The sequence below is a fragment of the Mastacembelus armatus genome, chromosome 9 (genome assembly GCF_900324485.2).
Source record: "Mastacembelus armatus chromosome 9, fMasArm1.2, whole genome shotgun sequence".
Classification (NCBI taxonomy): Eukaryota; Metazoa; Chordata; class Actinopteri; order Synbranchiformes; family Mastacembelidae; genus Mastacembelus; species Mastacembelus armatus.
Window position 1 is genome coordinate 24,249,665 of NC_046641.1, and position 20,176 is coordinate 24,269,840.

Sequence of the window (20,176 nt, forward strand, 5' to 3'; positions counted from 1 at the left end):
GAACTGATCACACTGGAATTGTTCTTGAAGTAAAATACCTACATTTTTCTTGTTATTGATGCTGGCGGGGATGTGTCCTTGTCTGGAGTCCCACAATCCCTTGCGCCACCCCTGCTCCCATGCCTTCTACAAGCGAACTAGCTCACTGCAGAGCCTCTGATAGACAGAATGGTCAGGTTTTGCCTTTGGTGCCAAACCACTGCCACTTCTCGAGAACAAGAGAATCACAACTACCCTGAACTTCCTGCACATTTGTTGTTGTTTGATCAGGCTCAATGTGTGTTTGTTTGCTCATGAGAAACAAACCACATTTGCTCATTTCCAAAGTCTGGTGCTGCTCATCTTTATCATCTGAACCACTTTCCTCAGTACACACGTTGATCCAGGTGGATTTTCCAGACCACAAATCCTGTAGTGAACACTGAACCCACAACTAAGCCTTCTTTTGTCGTCTGATTTGAACTGGTATCACCTGCAGGGACAAATACCTGCGTCGGTGCACAGGAGTATTATTATTCATCATGATCCCAGCAGCCAGGCATGAGAAATGTACGCCACCGTAGAGTCAAAGCAGCCTGGCTCTTTGGGATGTGATTGACTTATTTCTGGTTTCATCGATTCCTCCCACTGCAGCTCTGAAAGGTTTTTATCTGGGTGTGACTTTGTTCTTCTTATAGCTAGTTAGGTGATACTGAATGCCCAGTAGAGTCCAGTATGGTCACCAGATGCTTCGTCACCTGCTGCTGCATTCACACCAGTAACTTCCAAGTTATGTAAAAGCACCAAAATAATATTTAAATGATTATTTGTAAAAAAAACCTTGCAATATAGCTGTGGCACCAACATGGCTGACAACAAAACTGTCTATCAGCAGCTGTGCTTCACTTACACAACACTTTACCTGCATAGTATCAGTGATCATTCTGTTACTTGAATATAGTGCTATGAACTCTGTTTACAAAATACTGTCATCTTTTGGGAGACACACTGTTGTCTTATAAAGGCTGCTTGGTATATTCAGTTCATCCACCCGGTGTATCCAGTTAATAACACACTGAAATAAAAACAAGAAACCTGCTGTTGCTTTTTTATACTGTATATGCCTTAATTCATATGTTTGGCAATCATGATTAAAGGATGTTTATATATATTCTTTTGTCTGTGGAGTTTTTTTTCTATAGGTTTTACTTTATATTATCTCTGCCAGGGAAAAGTAGTTATATATTTCTATAGTTATTGTGGGTTAGTGTTTAATTTCCATCTACCTCATTGTTGTTATGATACTTTTAGAGTGTAAAAATCTGTAAAATCTATTTGATGCATATGATAAATTATTTTTGTTTCACATTAGAAAACACTACAAAAGAATTTGTCCATTCTTATTTGCAGTATGTGTGTGTCTGTGTGCTGTTTCAAATTTTGAGTTCTTTTTTAATATAAATAAATGTAATTGACTAAATTTGGTGGTTTTATATTAGTTTACAGAAACATCCCATTGTAGCTGTGAAACAAATGGTTAAGGAGCAGCAAGATGATGAACAGTACAGATAACAACTAAAAATAACAGCAACAATTTTTTTGTTTTTGTTTTTACATCCTTTTAAAAATGTATTTTAATTGAGAATAAATAGATAGAAAAACAAAATACAATAGGCTGTATGTCAAAGTGTTGTAAAAAATGAAAATGAAAATATTATGGCAGGAAAAGAAATACTACAGAGAGTAATCAAAGCCTAAAACAGGAAAGATTGTTAAATAAAAGCTGCAAATAGAGGTGAAGAAGCTTTAATTATTATTGTCGTTATTGTTGTTATTCTTCTTCTTATTATTATTATTATTATCATAATAATTGTTGTTATTATTATTACTAAGTAGTAGTAGTAATAGTAGTAATACTAGCAATAGTAGTTGAAGTGCTGCAGTTCCACCTCCTGCCAGCAGAGGGCGATAAATCGCGGCTCGCCTCAACGATCACTTCCGCTTTGAAAACAAAATGGGTGGCGCCAAATCGCTTGACAACAAAGCGGCAGTTTGAGCCGTTATCTCCCTGAGCTCGTTGTTGTGGTTTCACGTTAACTAGTTTAACTAGTCCTGGGTTAAACGACGACGGGAAAAGCAGTTTCGCAGTTTTAAATCGACAGTTTCCCGCCGGAAGTGCTCAGATGTCAACATGGCTTCGAAGACGGACCAACTTCTGGTCGTGTTGTCCGTCCTGGAAGGTACTGTGGACGGTTTGGGCTGAGTGTCCGCTCCTGGACTGAAATATCTGTTTATCACCAATGACAAACGATAATGGACACGGTTTTTGACGCGTTTAGCACCTGCATAAACTTTTGTTAGCCAGGTATTAACCAGCTGCGGCTAAGCTAGATAATAATAATTAATAAGCTAATTAGCTGAAGCTGAGTCACAAAGCGGTGGTTTAATATGTGAGTTAAAAACAGAAAAGATGCTAAATTATGAAATTGTACAAGCTAATGTTTCATGTTTCAGTGTCTTCTGACTATACACACACACAGAAGTGTGAAGTGTCTGTAAAGTGTTTTTAATGTTTAGGTCAGTTGTCTTAAAGACCCTCACTGTCACAGACATGTTAAAATGCTCTGCTTTGAATGCAGCCTTCAGGTTTCCACATCAAATTTCTACATATTGGACCAGAATCTTAAGTGTTTCGGATCTGAAGGTTCAGCATCTGTATCTGAGTGCAGGTCAATGTCAGCCTGTCCCTTAGGTGCGGTGCAAAGTCTTTAACAAGCATTAAATTCAGCCTCCTGCTAGAGGAGACCTCAGAATAAGGGTTAAGCAACAGGAGCTTTACCCTGAAGGCAGAAATATCAGAAATATTACTTATAAAATGTTCTAATGTGTGGAGACATCACACAGCTCTAAGGTAGCTAATAGTGTGAGTGTTGTGTTGCAGGGGGCTGTTTGTTTTGTTTTGTGGAGTTTTAAGTCAACACCATCACATGTCAAGAGTCTGTTCCCATTTTTAGCAGAATATAAATGGATTTAATTGTCTTTTAATTTGTTCGTCTGTCCATCAAGTTTATCTGTATCAAGGTCACGTCACTAGATTAGGATAGGGACATGAGCAGTCACACTGCATGTAAGACTCACCTGCCCTTACCTTTCTCTGACCTCATTGTCTTTAGTGCCTTCCATCAAATGTCCATTGATGTTGTGAATAAGGTGTTAGATTTTAATCTCTATGATCTTAGAAGGTTAAAAAGACATGAATCACTGCAGAAACTGTTATTTGTTTTTGTAAGTGTCTGTCAAACACAGTTTGTCTGAATTACTTCCAAAGACATGGGCACATCCAACCAAACTTTTGAGAGATGCAGATTTCCAAATGTAAGGTTTATTGTCGCAGTTATTACAGGAGTAGACTACGTTTCTTTAAATCTATTGAAAACAGCTCTTAGGCTGCCTACTTGTGGATTGATTGTGTGTCTTTTGCTAAGTTGTTGTTATCTTGTGTAAAGCAGTTGCTGGGCACCATCAGCCAACTCCAAAATCTTTTCTGTGCTTCACTCATGAGTGGTGGTACCTCACTGGCCTGAGACTGTACGTGAAAACTCATGGGGAACATGATTAGGAAAGTAACCCTTTCTCTCCGTCTCAGGTCGTCACTTCCCGAAGAGTCCACGGCTCAGTCTGATGGTTCAGGCGAGCTTTGATGGCGAGCAGCTGGCCACAGACCCCGTAGAGCACAGAGAACAGCCTCAGTTCAGCACTGAGTTGGCCTGGGAGCTCGACCGTAGGACGCTACACCAGCACAGGTCTGCGGCTGTAACATCCCGCTGTATGAATGTTCACAATAACTACATTACAGAGGATCATGGGAACAGCATATTCATGTAGCTGGAGAAGAGGGAATGCAAAAAAAAAAAAAAAAGCAGAACCAGACACCGGTCTGTTAAGAAAGATTTGCGTTGGACAGATTTAGTTTACAATGGTGATTACTCAGCTACTCATTGCTTCATTTGGCAGCACTAACATAGTCAACCTGGTGCTGTTTCTGTTTAAACGTCAGTAACATGTTTAATAATGTTGCTGTATGTTGACATCTGTCCTCCCAGGCTGCAGAGAACTCCCATCAAGCTTCAGTGTTTTGCTGTTGACTCAGTCAGTAAGAAGAGAGAGAGTGTCGGCTACATCGTCCTGGACCTCCGGTCAGTGCAGGAGGTTAAACAGGTAAACCGTGATCGAGTTGAGATGTGTGATACTCAGCTTCTGTTCACTGGGTTATATGTTCTGTATAAAGTCTGATAGGGGAGTGTGTTTCTGTGTATGTGTCAGGAGCCACGCTGGTATCCACTGCTGAGCAGTAAATACACCAAACAGAGACCGGCCCTCCTCCTCAGCATGGTCCTGGAGAATGACACCAAGTCCTCTGAGCCCTCTCCTGATAGGTTCAAAGCCAAGAAGGCCCCGCCCCGACAAGGTTAGCTGGTTCTTCAGCACTCTTTCTTTCTCTTGTGTCTTGCATGTTAATTGTATGTAACTTTTATTGGGCTGATACGATGAGCGGGGTCATGATGTGAGACTGTTTGTCCACTGCACCTCTGATGTAGGTTCTCCAGTAACTGAGCTTCTCCCAGACAAACTGGAGGCCATGCTGATCCCAGACCAGGGTTACCATCAGGTCGGGCCCGCAGACCACTGCACTGACATGTTCGTCCTGTCTGTCACTGTGGCATTTGCTACTAAACTAGAACAGGTAAAGACGTCACCGTGACCTGGACTTTGTCTTTGATAACTGAGCCTGAACTGTTATTCTTTTAGATAATGTTCAAGCCAACATGACGCCACATCCAGAAATTTCCAGCATCTGCAAAGTTCGATAATATAAAGCAGAGAAACACTCACTTTTTCTTGGCAGGAACTTTTCACTCTGTTCCCACTGTTGTTGTTAATGTTGATGATAAAACAGTAACTGGTGAAGAGCAAGAGGGGGGGGAAGAAAATTACACCAGTTCATCACAAATTCACAGGTTGATGATAATGTGACAGTAGAAGAATATCTCAGGTGGTGAATAAACATTATTGCTTCAACTCAACTGTTCCAACAAGAACTGTGGCTCCTCCAGAGAGCTTTAAGCAGAGACAGTCTTCACTCCTGTAATGAAACCTCTAATCTCCTGTCACACCAACTTCTTCTTCCTCACTGTGGCTGGAAACGAGACAGTATTTAATATCATTTTGTTCAGTTTGATTTGACATTTGATTCAAAACAGTTGAAACAATAATTATACCCCAGTAAAAATATATAAAATGGCCAAGTGAAGCATCACATTACTTGTTTTGTGAAACTGTGTTAGAACCAGAGAACCAACCAAATGTGTGTCCTTACTTTTTCCCCACAGTTGATCTCCAGCACTATGAAACTGTCAGCAGAGGGGTCCGAGTTCTTCTTCTACTACACTTTACTGGGAAATGACATCACCAGTGAGCCTTTCCACAACCTGCTGAGCCCGGACTTTGAGCCAGAGCGCGCCTCTGTGCGCATCCGCAGCAGCAAACAAATCTTCCTGACCTTTCTGTCTCAGCAGCCCAGTTTACAGGTGAGACTCAGACTGTCTGACCCATAGCTCATAGCTTCCTGTTACTGCATCTGTCTTTATGTTCTTGTCCATTTATGCTCCTCAGATCCACCTGTGCTGTGGGAATCACTCTCTGGGCAGCACAGATGTTTCTCTCTCAGCTCTGTCTGCTGTTTCTGTGGATCTGGAGAATAAACCTGCGACAGTAGAGGGAGTGTTTGTCCTCCAACCTCCCAAACGTACCAAGCAGATGTTGCCGGCTCTGCCTGCAGACCTGCAGCCAACTATAGGAGTGGCTGTTACTCTGAGGAGGGAGGAAGTCAGCCCACAGGTACACATACTCTGTACTCTGGACTGTTTTTGTTTGTTTTGTTTTCTTATCTCTGAGAGGTAATTTGTGGACTGTGGACTTACAGCCATACTGTTGTCTGACCTTCTTCCAGTCTTTGGGGATTAAAGGTGGAAGTGGAGCTCAGACCCAATCCATACGTGCATCTGTCCCCGCAGCTTCTGTTCCTCTGTCTGCTCCTCAACGCTCCTCTCCAGTTCCAAAGCCTCCTGAATCATCTTCTCCTCCAGGTCCTCCTCCTCCTCCTTCCTCTCATACAGAGAGCGAAGCAGAGAGTCTGCTGGAAGAGCTTCAACATGGGAAAGAGAAGGCAGGACTGGCAGGTGGGGCTCAATACCACGTCATCAGTTTAACTCTTTCAGTCTGATTTTGAGTTAAAATTGTGTCTTTTGTTTGTCCAGCTACAAATTTTAAAGTTCCCGTTCAGATCCACAGTCATGCTGAGGCAGAGTTAGAAGGTGGAACATCTTCCATTAGTGTTTCTGCTCCCAAAGTGTCCATCCCGTCCTCTGCCCATCACTACCGTTTTTCTCTGGACCTGCGCAGCCTGGGAAAGCTCAGCCTGACACAGCCCATCGCTGCGACGCTCAGGTGACGCTCATCTGCTCTGAGCTGCTGGGCTCAAAACTAAATGTTAACCCCAAAACACAGTATCACAGTTATAATAAACATCCTGGTTATGTTCTGCTTTGTTTCCATGGCAAGTGAGGCCTTAAATCCATTATTATGGTAACATATAGAAATGGCTAATAGCTTCTTCATTTTAGCCCCTAATACAAGTAACCATGATCGATCCATGTTCTGTTGTTTAAAGATGATGTGTGTGTTGTGTTTCAGGTATTCCTATCGGTTCTTTGGCAGTGCAGCTCCCATCATGACTAACCCTCCAGTGGAGCTGCAGAGGAACATGGAAGTGTCTCTGCCTCAGTCCTACTGCGCCTTCGACTTTGCCGCTCTGCCGCAGCAGCTCCAGGACACCTTCCTCAGGTGGGACCACACTCCCAACACACTTGGAGAATAATAAAGTTCAGTTTTATTCTAACGGTGCTTGGTTCAGGTATTATATTGTTTGCAAAGCCCCTCTTGGCCAGCAGGTGGTGCTGCAGGACTTGTTACTGTTTTTGGAGCGTGGGCTTTTTCAGTCCAGGTGCAGGTTTTTGTTCAGGCGTCTGTGGCTCAGTGTGTGCTTGTGTGGATGTTGTAGAGTCCCTCTGGCGGTTGAGGTTTGGCACAGAGACTCCACCAGCAGAGACCAGCTGATCGGACGAGCATCCATCCAGCTGTCGCACCTGCTGAGCTCTGAGAGGAGCCGAATCCTGTCGTCAACCGGAGAGCAGACCTGGAGACAAACTCACCAGGACCAAATCCCTGTGGTCAAAAGTCAGCGGTAGGAAACTCTTCAACTCAGCAACCGACTGATGAAACTGTGGTTTAACTGCTTTTATTTACCGGCTGCTTCCGTCCCAGTCCCAGTGAGAAAGTCGCAGAGTTGAGCTACGTGGTGACGCTGGAGGACCTGGGGCTGGTTAAAGCCACAGAGGTCATTGTGTCCGAGTCTTCACAGGTGAGGTGTGTGTGTGTGTGTGTGTGTGCGCGTTGGAGAGAAAGAGTTTTTTAATTGAGCAGCTGTCATTTTTTCATCTGAGTTTCTGATTTTATCCTGATGATCAGAGTCGTGTGGTGTTTTATATCTGGCTAAAGGCTCTACTGAACTCTTTAAATCTCTGTATGAAGTCTGACTCTAACCTGTTTGTGTGTGTGTGTTTTTTTTCTATCTTGATCCAGAATGAACCTGTAGAACCCATGCAACCTTCCTCTCAACCTGCTGACCCCAGACCTGCTGCTCCCAGCGTGCCCCCTGCCTCGCTCGGCCCCACGGCCCCCAGAGACACCCTGGAGTACCGCACGGCCCTGGAGCTGGAGCTGTGGAAGGAGGAGCAGGAGGATCTGTTCGATGATCAGGTAAAAACTGGACTGAGACTGGATGTTTCAGGTTCTTATTACAAAGAACAAAAATATTAAAATCTGCGTTTTGGGATCGTTTCAGCTGAGGAAGAAGGAACTGAGCCACATGCAGGCGTTGGCAGAGGAGTGGAGGAGGAGAGACAGGGAGAGAGAAGCTCTGGTTAAAAAGAAGGTGGACAGTTCACACCTACAGTACCTGCACATGTGCTCAAAGCGTGCACACTCATCACAATGTAGAAACTTCAAAATAATGATTTTCTGTGTGTGTCAGTAGGAGGTGGAGTTTAATCTGTTGGAGGAGCAGTTGCAGAAAACTCTGTCTGACCTGGAGCGGAGGGAGAAACAACTGGCTGAGGCCGAACTGGAGGTCAGGACCTCCCCCGACACTTTTCACCCACTGACAGTATTTACAGTATTTATACACTTTATTGTGTAGAGTTTTACAGTGTTGTGATCTATAATTACGAGCATTATTTCGATGGGTTATGAGAGAAGTTATAACTCGTAGTAGCTGCTCTAAAGGACAGTGGGGAAAAGCTTCAGGTGCTGTAAAAACTACAGTGATGGAGGATTTATCACACGATAAAATCTGCTCCAGTGTTCAACAGAATTCACTTCTGCCTCTGAAACTTGTAAATGGGTAAAAACAGGTTATTATTTACATTATTATTTACTGATTGATAGATTTAAACATTTGTTTTGCTAAATATCTCATATTTCCTTTATATTTTCATCAGGATTTTTAAAAATCAAAGTCAAAATTGTGTTTAGAGTTTTGATTTCTGAAAACAAAGACGCCGAGACTTTGAGAGGTTACAATAGTTTCTGATGATTGATCACTAAAGCTGTAGGACACTGGTTAATATTTACACTCTGACCCAGAGTCAGACAAATGATAAAAATGAAATTAAGTGTTTGGTGCGTGTTGAGACAGTTCCACACATGCAGTAACATTGAAAAGTCTCATATCTACATCTGAATGTTTGACTCAAGGTCGGTGTTTAAACACAAAGGATTATTTCAGGCTTGTGTTCTATGCGTCCTCAGACTCAGAGGCTGCAGAAGGAGCTGCGAGCTGAACATGATCACGTCCAGAGGGAGCTTCAGGACAGCAGCAGGAGGCTGCAGCAGGACTGTGACCACCGGGTGGCGCTGGAGAGAGACAAAGTCCGGCTGATGGAGGAGGAGAGAGCTCGGCTGCTCCAGCAGGTAGAGACGGACCTGGAGCTCCGTTAGTGATTCTGGATGTTCAGATAAACCTACAAATAATCGTTTCTCCGATCGTCCCTCAGATCGCAGACGGTGAGTCTCGGTATAAACAGCTGGAGAAAGAGTTTCAACTCTACAGAGAACAGCAGAACGTCAGACCTGAGTTCAGATTGCAGTCGGAGATCAACCTGCTGACTCTGGAGAAGGTAGTCACCTGCTTTAACCATCTGCCAATATAATTTGTTCTTTCATATCAGACTCAAACTTGAAATCACAGAGAACTGTAGTTTAGGAGGCATTTAATATTCTGTAAGACCTGCTTTACGTTTCTCAGCTCGTTACATCGTGAGTCTTTAAGAAACAGACACGTGTGGTATGTCTGATCAGTAGGTTTGTCAAGGGGTTCCTAATAAACCGACCACTGTCTGGTGTCTGACGTTCTTTGCTCTGTGATTCTTAAGGTGGAGCTGGAGAGGAAGCTGGAGTCCACCACTAAGTCCAAGCTTCACTACAAGCAGCAGTGGGGTCGTGCCTTAAAAGAGCTGGCCAGGTTCAAACAGGTAATCCAACAGGTGCTCTGAAGTTACAGGTTCAGACAGGAAGTGGAGCTCAAACCTGGGGACTGATTGTGGTTTGTGTGTTCTAGATGTGTTTAGATATAATCTCAGTTTATATGAAACTAGGGCAGCTGATTCACTGAGCTAGGACCACAGCTTCTGACTCATTGATTATTATCTGGTCTATGAAATATCAGAAAACAGGCACCTTATAATCTGGGTGCAGCTTGACATGTAGGCACCAGTGGTTCCAGACCCAAAGATGTTCAGCTTTCACTTGTAGAAAACAAAAGTCTTTTTGGTTTTCGTGTGACTGATGTGATTAATCGTCTGCTCGGCACCGACGGAAAGTTCAGTAAGTGGACTAATAAAAATAATGACAGGAAAACGACACAAACCGTCGTGTCCTTTGCTGTTTGAGCTACAACCGACTGTAAGAGTTTAGTCTGTAGCAGTGTGTGATGTATTAAATATCACGAGCTCATGTTTGTTTATATTTAGTGTATGTAGAGGTTTGTTTACGTGTGTGTGTGTGTGTGGAAAGAGTGAGGTGTGTTTTTACACCACAGACAAATATTTATCAGAGGTAAAGTAGACAGTGAAATGTGTGAGAGCCATCAGTTCACACACACACACACACACACTCTGAGCACTAAGTGGAGCTTTAGTCCGTCTAAGACGAACGTAAACACACACACACACTTGGCTAATAACTGTTACTGACGTTAACCAGCTGGAAAACCGAACAGACATTTTTCCTCCGTCTCTCTCGCTCCTCCCTTTCCGACCTCCACCATCTTTCCTTCTCTTCCTCCTTCGCTCGTTATCGCTCCAACCCACTCGCTTTATCTTCCTCCTCTTCATGTTCTCTCCTTCGTTCTTTCCTTGTTCTATCTTTTGCTCGTTCCTTCCCTCTTATCGCTCTGATCTCTTTTAACTTTGACATTTTTCTCTCTTTTTTTTGTCTGTACTGATTCTCTTTATTCTTATTTCTTAATTTTCCCACCTCACACGTCTTTTACTTCCCAACTTGCTCGCTCCTTCGTCCAGTGCAGTGTCATTGTTTGAAGTCTTTCCTCGTCTTTCTCTTTAGCTCCTGCCGGCCCGTCCTCTCCCTCCTCTTAGTGCCATCACTGTAAAGAAAACACTGTGTGATTTATGCAGCTCTAAGGGGGTTCTATGCTCAGCGTCAGCCCCCTCCTATTAATCAGCCCTTGGATTACGTCGAGCATTAAGCGCTAACTATTCAGATGTCACACTCTCGCTTTTTCTAAAATATCAGGCCTGTGTTTACACGACCATCCGTCTTGGCGCTCGGCGCTTTTTAAAACCGGAGCTTGTTTGGTTTTCCTCGGCCTCTCCCGGCCTATTTATTCTCTCCTCTCAGCGCCTCGCATGGCGTGCTGTTTAGCTCAAGTCGGATCATAAAAATTCTTGTCCGACGAATAATGTGCTTTTCAACCCAGGGGGTGCGGGTGGAGAGGCAGAGCGAGAATTAATATCCAGACAGCACTGAGGTATTAGATCAGAGAGTCAGCTGTGGTCTTTTTAAATCCAAAATATTGGGACAAGGAGCTTTCGCTGTTTTTTTTTTTTTCTTTTCTTTTTCTTTTTCAAAGGAAAAATATTGGGACAAAGAGATTAATGTTTTGAGCCTGGGAGCTAAATTTGGTGTTTTTAAAGCCCATGTAGAAACTACGTTTAAAAGCTGGCCCAGGACTGAACCTGGTCATTTATAGACCACGAAAGGAAGCAACGTCAGCCTGCTAATGTGTCTCAACATGTCCGACATGAATCCTTTCACTTTCGAACAGGTTAAATTGCCTGTTACACTGCACTAAAGACTGAGGTCTTATATCTGTTTATTCTAAACTGTACGTCCTCATGTAACGCAGACGTTAATAAAGTAGGACCTTTATTTACAGGCTTTATCTCTGTACCACTGTCAGGGCACCAAAGTGACTTCCTGTTTACATAGTTGATTCTTCTTGATTGGACAGTGTTAAAGATGTTTTCTTGAAACCAGTTCGCACATCACTGTCCCATATTTATTAGCTCAGACATTCCAGTTTGCTAAACAATCAGGAGAGTAAAGACTTTTTAAGGAAACCAAGTAGCACTGGGGAAAAGCAGCACTGGCCTTTGGTCTGAATCATGTGATCGACTCAGTAAACAAGGATTAACGAGCATTCACGTCAGAGTTTGGTATCTCAGAATAAACCTTAAACAGGTTTGATACCCAGACTTACTGATCAGTCTCTGGACCAGTTCACCTTCGTCGTGGTCACATGTTCGGCCAACGCTCTAGCAGAGCTTGGTTTTAACTCCCTCTGGAGCTGTCCAGACTAAAACCCTCTCATGTGTCTGAGTCTGTTTGTATAAAACAGCAGATGTAACGTGTCGTCTGAGGGAAATTCTGTGTTTCTGGTCTCAGTGGAGACTCTGATGGTTCCCACTGGCCATTCCTGGAATATTATGGATTCCAGTATGAGGGTGTGTTCCAGACAGAGGGTCAAATGAGCAAATTGTATTATACATGCTGGGGATATAATAATTCCACTGCCTTGTGTTGCATTGCATGGACTGGATGTGGTTGGACTCAATAGACTCCAGACAGTTGTAGTTCAAAGAAACGCACAGTTTCAAAACAAGTTTTCCTTTGGGCCCTGGTGGGAACCTGCCTGAGTTTCACACAGTGACACTGGAGGACTTTTATCCCAGCTGGAGTGGGAACTGGACCGGTACCCTCATCAGACCAGTCAAGCTTTAAACAGATGTCCAGATTTGAAAGTCGCTGCTTTTTGTGGGACAGACTGAAATGTGTTTGTGGCCCCGGGGCCTTCCAGAGAAATACAAGAGCCCCTGATCTTTAGAGACTATACTACTATACTGGACTGCAACAGACGTCTGTTGTACAAACACACTTTCATCTCCGATGTGAGATCCGGTCGTTCCTCCTTGTCCTTCTTGTTTTATCCATCACATCCTCCAAAAACCTCATGCGGTGACCATGAAAAACTCCCCCTGACCTGCCCCAGGTGGGAGACTGCTCAGAAAACTACATCTGAGCAGAGAAAAGCGTCTCCACATGTGAGCGCTGACATGAACGTGTTTGAGGCGTCCTGCCCCCAGCTGCTCGGGGCTGCTGACCTCTGAAAGTAGAGGAAAGTGATGGGCTAAGACGGAGGGGGACCTGGGGGAGGAGAAGTCAATCTGTGGTCATCCATCCCAGAAATCAGCTCCCCGACCGTCTTGAAGCTCGGTGCTGCTCGCCTAGACTTCCTGTCGGTGCTCACAGTCGCTCTGTTTCGAGCGTCCGGCCTGTTTGAGTTGGACGTCATCTTCCTTTCCATCTGTCTTCGTTAGGATCCCATTAGCATCGGCGGCTCTGCCTGGGGTCCACCTCTGCCTGGAGCTGCATGATGCACGGATCGTGTTTCTTGTGCGAGGCGTTCAAAACGACACACTGTATTTTTCTGCTGTTTGAAAAATATTTACAGCAGCCGACCCTCTCGGCCCCACAGGACACTGACACATTAACCAAGTAATGATCCCTTTGTTTAAAAGTGGTCCTGGCGCTCCAGCTCTCGGCCGTCTTTATCCTGAAATTACCTGGACTCTGTCACGTGGGGACAGATGACACTGGAGCGAGGCTCTGACCTCGAATGTTAGAAACCAAAGTGACCTGATTAATCTTGTTTTTCTTGTGTCTGGAGCAGCCGAGTGTTGAAGGAATCACATTAAAGGCTTTTTAATGATTTAGGCAGAAATAGTCCTACAGGACATCGACAGGCAAAAGGTTTTGTTTTGTTTATGGACTCGGCTGACGTGGACTCGCTCTTACAGCTGAGAGTCTTTACTGAGCTTTTTTAGTGAATCCGTCCTGTTTGTTGAGCTCGTGTTCCCACTCTAGTTCCTCATGCGGATGATGTAACCGTGAAACATTTTCTTCAGGGCACAGAGTTTTAGTAGCTTTTCTCCTTCACCCCTCTTCCTCCCTCACCCCCCCGCCGAGGCCTCGGCATCACCTCGTCCTCTAATTGTTTCAGGCCTTGGCCTCAGATTGTCCTTGGCAGCGGGCACTAGAGAAAATGTTTAGCCTGTTTGTTTTTCTAGTAATTAGCCTTAAATCCGCCAGTAATACAGACGGCTAATGGTCCACAGGGAGCGCAGCCTGTGTCAACACACCGCCGTGTGTGTGTGTGTGTGTGTACGGTGTGCTCACGAGAGATTGTGTGTTTTCATGGTGAGTTGAGGAGATCGGCCGTGTGAAAGTGGAAGTGAGTGCTCAGGCAGAAACGTGAAAATGTTAGTTTTCCCATCCAGAACCAGCCGACTGGTCCTTCTGCTCTGTGTCACCACAGCACAGACACATCCCAGCTTCTCCCGTCACCTTCCCCTCCGGTCAGGACGGGGAAGGAGACGGGGAGACGTCCGTTAGTCGCTGGCTCGTCGTCCCAGTCAGATATTTAACAACAGGTTTTAGTGAATGTGAACTAAGATTTGGTGAGAATATTTAGGTTTATAATATTTTGGTTTGTGCACCATGAGATGAAGTTTGCTGGTGACCTTTCCTCCCAGTGCCAGGTCGCCACAAAACCAGTGAAACAATGTTGTGATACTGTAGGTGATACTGTAGGTGATACTGTAGGTGATACTGTAGGTGATACTGTTGGTGATACTGTAGGTGATACTGTAGGTGATACTGTAGGTGATACTGTTGGTGATACTGTTGGTGATACTGTTGGTGATACTGTTGGTGATACTGTAGGTGATACTGTAGGTGATACTGTGGGTGATACTGTGGGTGATACTGTGGGTGATACTGTGGGTGATACTGTGGGTGATACTGTTGGTGATACTGTAGGTGATACTGTAGGTGATACTGTGGGTGATACTGTGGGTGATACTGTGGGTGATACTGTGGGTGATACTGTGGGTGATACTGTAGGTGATACTGTGGGTGATACTGTGGGTGATACTGTTGGTGATACTGTTGGTGATACTGTAGGTGATACTGTAGGTGATACTGTGGGTGATACTGTGGGTGATACTGTGGGTGATACTGTGGGTGATACTGTTGGTGATACTGTAGGTGATACTGTAGGTGATACTGTGTTCTTTCATCATCACAGCCTCTGTAACATCCAGCACAGTCTGATTTGCCCACATTTTGCAAACAGCTGGTCCCCGTAGTGTCTCTACTGCCTCAGTCACCCTGATGTGATGAGCCGCGTCAAAGACGTCACTGCTCAGTGAACACGTGAGCATCAGCTGCTCAGTGCGTCATTTTTAGCTCGTTAAACAGCTGCAGTCCCTCCGTTGTACTGAAAGTACTTCGCATCAATACTTTAACAAGTTTTATTAAGTTTTATTTGGACGTTACACGTTCGGGGCTGATGCTGCGTTCGTGTCATGTCGTTTACACCGTAAATGTGAGGACTTGCTGCTGTTGCTGTTTTGTTGTAGTCAACTGAAAATCTTTGGGCTTGGACACAGTTGTGGACCCAACTGTTAATCTACTAATCAAGTGAAATCAGTGAAATACTGATCAAATATTTGATAAAATACTTTCTCAGCCTGTTTTTCTGTGTGATTTTAATAATTAAAACTGGTGCCTGTGTCTGATAAAGCAGCTTTTAGAAAGTGTTTATGAGCCTGATTATTGTTCATTAACGGTTAATAATGAATGAAAAACATTAAAAACAAGTTTTACTTTGCCAGAATGTGGTAAATGCTCCTCCGACATGACACTTTGCTTCTTGTTTTAGCACTTTGACTCAAACAGGAAGAAAAACGTCATAAAACACGTAGAGTTTTTAAATGTTCTGTTTGCACTGATAAAGTTAATAATCACTTTCTAAATGGTTTTCTAGATGATTAGTGTCAAACCACTGGAGAAGCCTAATGAGACATTAATGGAGCCAACAGCTGAAGCTCATACAGCCTTTGGAAACTGCAGATTATTAGAACGTGGTAGCACTTCCTGATTCCCAGGGTAGTTCAGGTGTGCCTGAGTTTTAACATCAGTTCTTCTGTCCCTTCAACAAACAAACAAGACTCTGGACTTTGTGTTGGTTTGTGTGTGTTGAGGCCTCTAAGTTTAGGTTCCTCTTTTAACCTGCAGCCCTTAAGCGATGACTTTTGATTTATCACCAGAGCTCTGGGAGAAGCTCGGACACCAAATTAGTGTTTTTGTTTTCCCTGTTCAGACAGTTTCCTTGATTTATTAACGTGCAGCTGCGAGCCAGTGCTCTCAGCCCGGATTGGTATTATGGGTAATTTGGGGAAGTCTGGCCGGTCGGAGATTGAGGCGGAGCGGCTGAGAGAAATATGACTTTTAGACGTTTTTATGAAGTTTTCTTTATGTTCTCATCGTGTTGCTGTTGGTCTGTGTGTGAATTCTTCAGGTTCTGCAGCATTTTTCTCAGGGAGGTTTTTATGAAAATTTGAAACCAGACAAATTTATCACCCAACTCCACTTTGCGTAATTAGGAGAAACAGTTTCTTGGCATCTAAACGCTCACATTTCAGCACCGGGGTCAAAGATTTATTTTAAAATAGCCACAGTTCAGATTTGCTCTCAGTGCAGAGGAGTCGGACTCAGGTCGTGAAAGTCAAGCATGTTGATGTTAAATCTGTGTGATGGTCTGAAAACGACCGAGGCAAAAGACTCAAGTCCTGAACTCTCTCACACGGCAGGAAGACCCAAAAACAAACGTTGAGTCAGTCTGAGCGAAAACCAAATGTTCTGCAGCTGTTTGGATGTAATGAGTGTTTCTGTGTGTGTGTGTGTTTCTGTGTGTGTGTGTGTGTGTGTGTGTGTGTGCGCAGCGGGAGCAGGAGAACGCCATGACGCGTCTGAAGAAGCAGCAGGCCGAGCTGGAGGCCATGAGGCTGCGTTACCTGGCAACAGAGGAGAAGGAGGTGGTCCGACAAAACCGGCAGGAGCTGGACAACATCAGGAACGAGCTCAACAGGTGAGGGCAAAGACTGTAGAAGGACTGGACATCGCCAGTCTGCCACTGAAGCCGTACAGGAAGTAGCCGCTGGTTCCCATTGAGTTCCATTCAAAAATCAGCGCCAATTATTAAGTCGCTCTAGTTGCCATAGTAATCATTGTGGCTTTGTTGGGACACGCTCTGAGTATTGTTGATTTTTTTTTATGTCAAGATATTAAGATAAATAACTGACCAATCAGGTGCCTCCTTTCATCCATGTCACCTTGTTTCACTCCTCTGTGGGGATGATTGACAGGTTTGATTGACAGGTTGCTTTACCCATACACTCCGACACCCGTAAATAAATTGTCTATAGCAGATATTGATATGTAGCCTCAGGCTAAGCCTTTGGGCTGATGTCAGATCAGATTGTGGTCGCAGCTTTAGCCGCTCTCTCCAGGGGGCGTGTACACTCAACAAGCTTGTTGCTGATTGGCTCAGTGGTCTCCATGGGAACCTTCTCTAAACGGTGCCTTATTGTCCAAATATGGGACTTCTGGCTCCACTAAAGCAACATGGCGACTGAACTGGCTTCATTCTCGCTGTGCGTATGTCACACGGTGCAGGTCCACCCCTTTACACCAATGGGTGTCAATGGGTGAGGATGATGTCACTTCAGGTGTTTCAGGTTTTTTTAGCTTTGTTGTGTCTTTGCTACTTTCGTGTATTAAAAAGGCAAAATGAGTAAATTAAACACAAATGAAATCAGATTTATTTTAACACTTAGACACCAGAGACCCAAAGTTTCAGCTTCATCACGTTATTTTGGTAAATCAGTCCAGTTGTTTCTGCCAGACGTTGCCTAGTTACAGGTTTCCCTTGTCATGTGACACATCTGAAAAGTCTGTTTAGAAAAGTGATGGGCTGATGTTGATGTTTATGCTTATTATCATCATGTTAGTGTCTCCACTGACCCACCCTCAGTCCTGTCCCTGATTGTCCCTCTGGTGTAGACACAGCACATTTAGACTTTTTTTAGACTTAGACTAGGTTTTTTTTTAGCAGCAGGAGTAAAATCTGATGTTATACTTGTTTTTCACCAACAGTATGTGTAGACGTTTCTTTTCAAGCCTGTGGGCAACGTTCACAGCCACTGGTCTAAACTAGGTGTAGATGTGTATATGTGGCAGCTGTGGCTCGGGAGGTAGAGCAGGTTGTCCACAAACCAAGAGGTTGGTGGTTCGATTCCTGGCCTCTCTGGTCTGTGTGGGGAAGAGCCCTTGTGTAAAACACTGAACCCCCTGACTTCCTGGACTGAGTGAAAGAAAAACAGTGTGAAGTTCTGGACCTTGATGTTTTAAAATAGGATTTTCTGTTTCTGACAAAAATAAAATGCAATCAAGCAAATTTCAGTAAAGTTTTTATTATTTTGTTTCCCAGGTTGAAGCTACAAGAGGAGAGAGTAGGCCCAGGTCCCAGTCCTGGTCCAGCTGTCAATGAGACCGCTGACGATCACCTGAGCCGCCTGCTGGAGGAGAGAGACACTCTGCTGAGGACCGGGGTCTACACCCACGAAGACCGAATCATCGCAGAGCTCAACAGACAGATACAGGACGCCATGAGGGACAGGGGGAACATGTGACAGCCGCTGGAACCGTCCAATCACAGACTGACTCACCTGGACCACAGGTAAACCAGCTGGGAGGAACCATGACACTTTCAAAATGTCGACCTCTTCCTTTAACTGCTGCAGAGTCCTGAAAGGTCACCTGAAACACAAAGAAATGTATTTTTATACTGTTGCTTTTTTATTTATTGTTACCTGGTCGCAACAGTAACGTTCCAGTTCTCGTGGCTCTGGAAGAAGAAATATAAAGATTATTTACTGAAAAGCTTCAGATATTTCTTGCTCTAGCTAATGCTAACTGCTCACAGGAAACCAGATTCATTGGGGCAGTAGTGTCAGCTGATCGGATCAATCGGTGATCAATGCTGTTTAAAGGATCAGTCCGATCATGTTCTATAAGAACATTTCCACTGCTCCCTCAGACTGAAATACTGTTCTTCTAGAACATGATCGGACTGATCCTTTAACACAAGGTCATGTTGTGTTAGCAAAGTTAGCACTAGCTTAGTTTGGGTTAAACCCCAAAGGTCAGAACTGTTGAACTCCGGTTCCTGTCAGAGAACCAGGGACCAACTGCTCCGTTGTTCCATGAGACGCCTGTGGATTTTTTTTTCTTCATGTGTTTGTCAAATTAGCTGCTCAGCTGTTTGATGTCAGTGTTTTCATGTTGTCGTATTTATCCTGTTTTAAATCCTCACTTCAGTCTGGACTCGTGTAACAGACGACTGTTTTAATAAAACACAGATTCAGGCTTCTCTGGTTTGAGCCGTTTAAACGTTTTCATCTGAACTACAGCTGCAACTATCAATTATCAATTATTTTCTTGATTAATCAATTATTGTTACAGCAAGAAAACAACAAGCTGTGAAAATATTCACTTTAACTTAAAACAGCAGCAAAGTTTGTTTTTTTTTTTACGTATAAAAAGTTACTGATGAATCAAATATTTGTATTTTTGCATTTTTTGACAGTTTTGCTGTTGATAGACAAAAATCTGTCAGTTGAAATTAATGAATTGAGCTAAAAACTGATCAGTTGATTGGAAATATGTGATCAATGATTAGTGGTAAATGGACTGAAACAGTCTGAGGATTAAATGTGAAACATTATTGAACTTGAAATAATTTTATTAATCTGATTAAGTTATTGGGGAACGAGGCGTTCATGTACAGTCTGTAAATTACTGAAGCGGTTTGTACTGACAGCAGGTGGCGGCGCAGCCTCAGAAACCTGCCGACTGTGAGACTTTTATTTATTTTATCATCAGACGCTGATTCTGTTTGTCTGGAATAAATTATTTTGAGATCAAACCTTCGTCTGGTTGATGCTTTGTCTTTTCTCATTTTTAATATTTGCTGTTGTTCAGATTTAAACTTTTAAAGGTGAAGATAATTTCACTTTCTTTTCTAATCTTTTATTCTATAAACTATTTTAATAAAACACTGATTTAACAGCTCAGAGAAAAGTCTTTTCCTTTTTAAAGTTTCACTTCCTGAGCTTTTTAAAATCACTAAACAAACAGATTCTAAGCAGCAGATGTATAAATGAAATATCTGATACGTGACAGTCGTGTTTTCTGACGTGTTCACGTTAAATTAATCTAAAATTTGATCTGAGATAAAATTATCAAACATTTCTGCAGCTTTTGGAACGTTTAAATTAACGAGCCAAACACACACACACACACACACACACAACTAAACAGACATGCATGCACATTCACAAACAGAAACACACTCAAATTGAAAATCACTCCCTAAAACAATCTCACCTTTAGGTCCATTGAGCAGCAGCTCTGAAGCTTTCGATCACATGACCTTCCTGTAGCGGCTCCTGGACTGCTGGTCCCCGTTGGTTTGTTGAGGCTGAAGTGAAGGAAAACCACATCAGTACAAACTGAAAACAACAGAAACACTCAGGACTCAGGTTGGACTGACTGGTCACCAGCGCAGCTCCGACAAATGTGATCAAACTGGTACCAG

The 20,176-nt window shown here is 43.5% G+C and overlaps 1 protein-coding gene across 2 annotated transcripts; it reads left to right on the top strand.

Annotated features, from left to right (window-relative positions):
* Positions 1–1,994: 1,994 nt before the first annotated feature.
* Positions 1,995–19,432, top strand: cep120 (centrosomal protein 120). 2 transcript variants are annotated; one of them, XM_026322318.1, is made up of 20 exons: positions 1,995–2,219; positions 3,626–3,782; positions 4,083–4,197; positions 4,303–4,447; positions 4,578–4,723; positions 5,370–5,567; positions 5,653–5,877; positions 5,990–6,218; positions 6,297–6,486; positions 6,733–6,882; positions 7,100–7,282; positions 7,363–7,459; positions 7,681–7,857; positions 7,943–8,032; positions 8,135–8,227; positions 8,908–9,069; positions 9,153–9,275; positions 9,531–9,629; positions 16,461–16,606; positions 18,008–19,432. In XM_026322318.1, the coding sequence occupies exons 1-20, from the start codon at positions 2,171–2,173 to the stop codon at positions 18,207–18,209; spliced, it is 2,976 nt and encodes a 991-aa protein (XP_026178103.1). In that variant the 5' UTR covers positions 1,995–2,170; the 3' UTR covers positions 18,210–19,432. The 2 variants fall into 2 exon arrangements, with proteins under 2 accessions (XP_026178103.1, XP_026178104.1); XM_026322319.1 differs by having other exon boundaries at positions 6,312–6,486.
* The last annotated feature ends 744 nt before the right edge of the window (positions 19,433–20,176 follow it).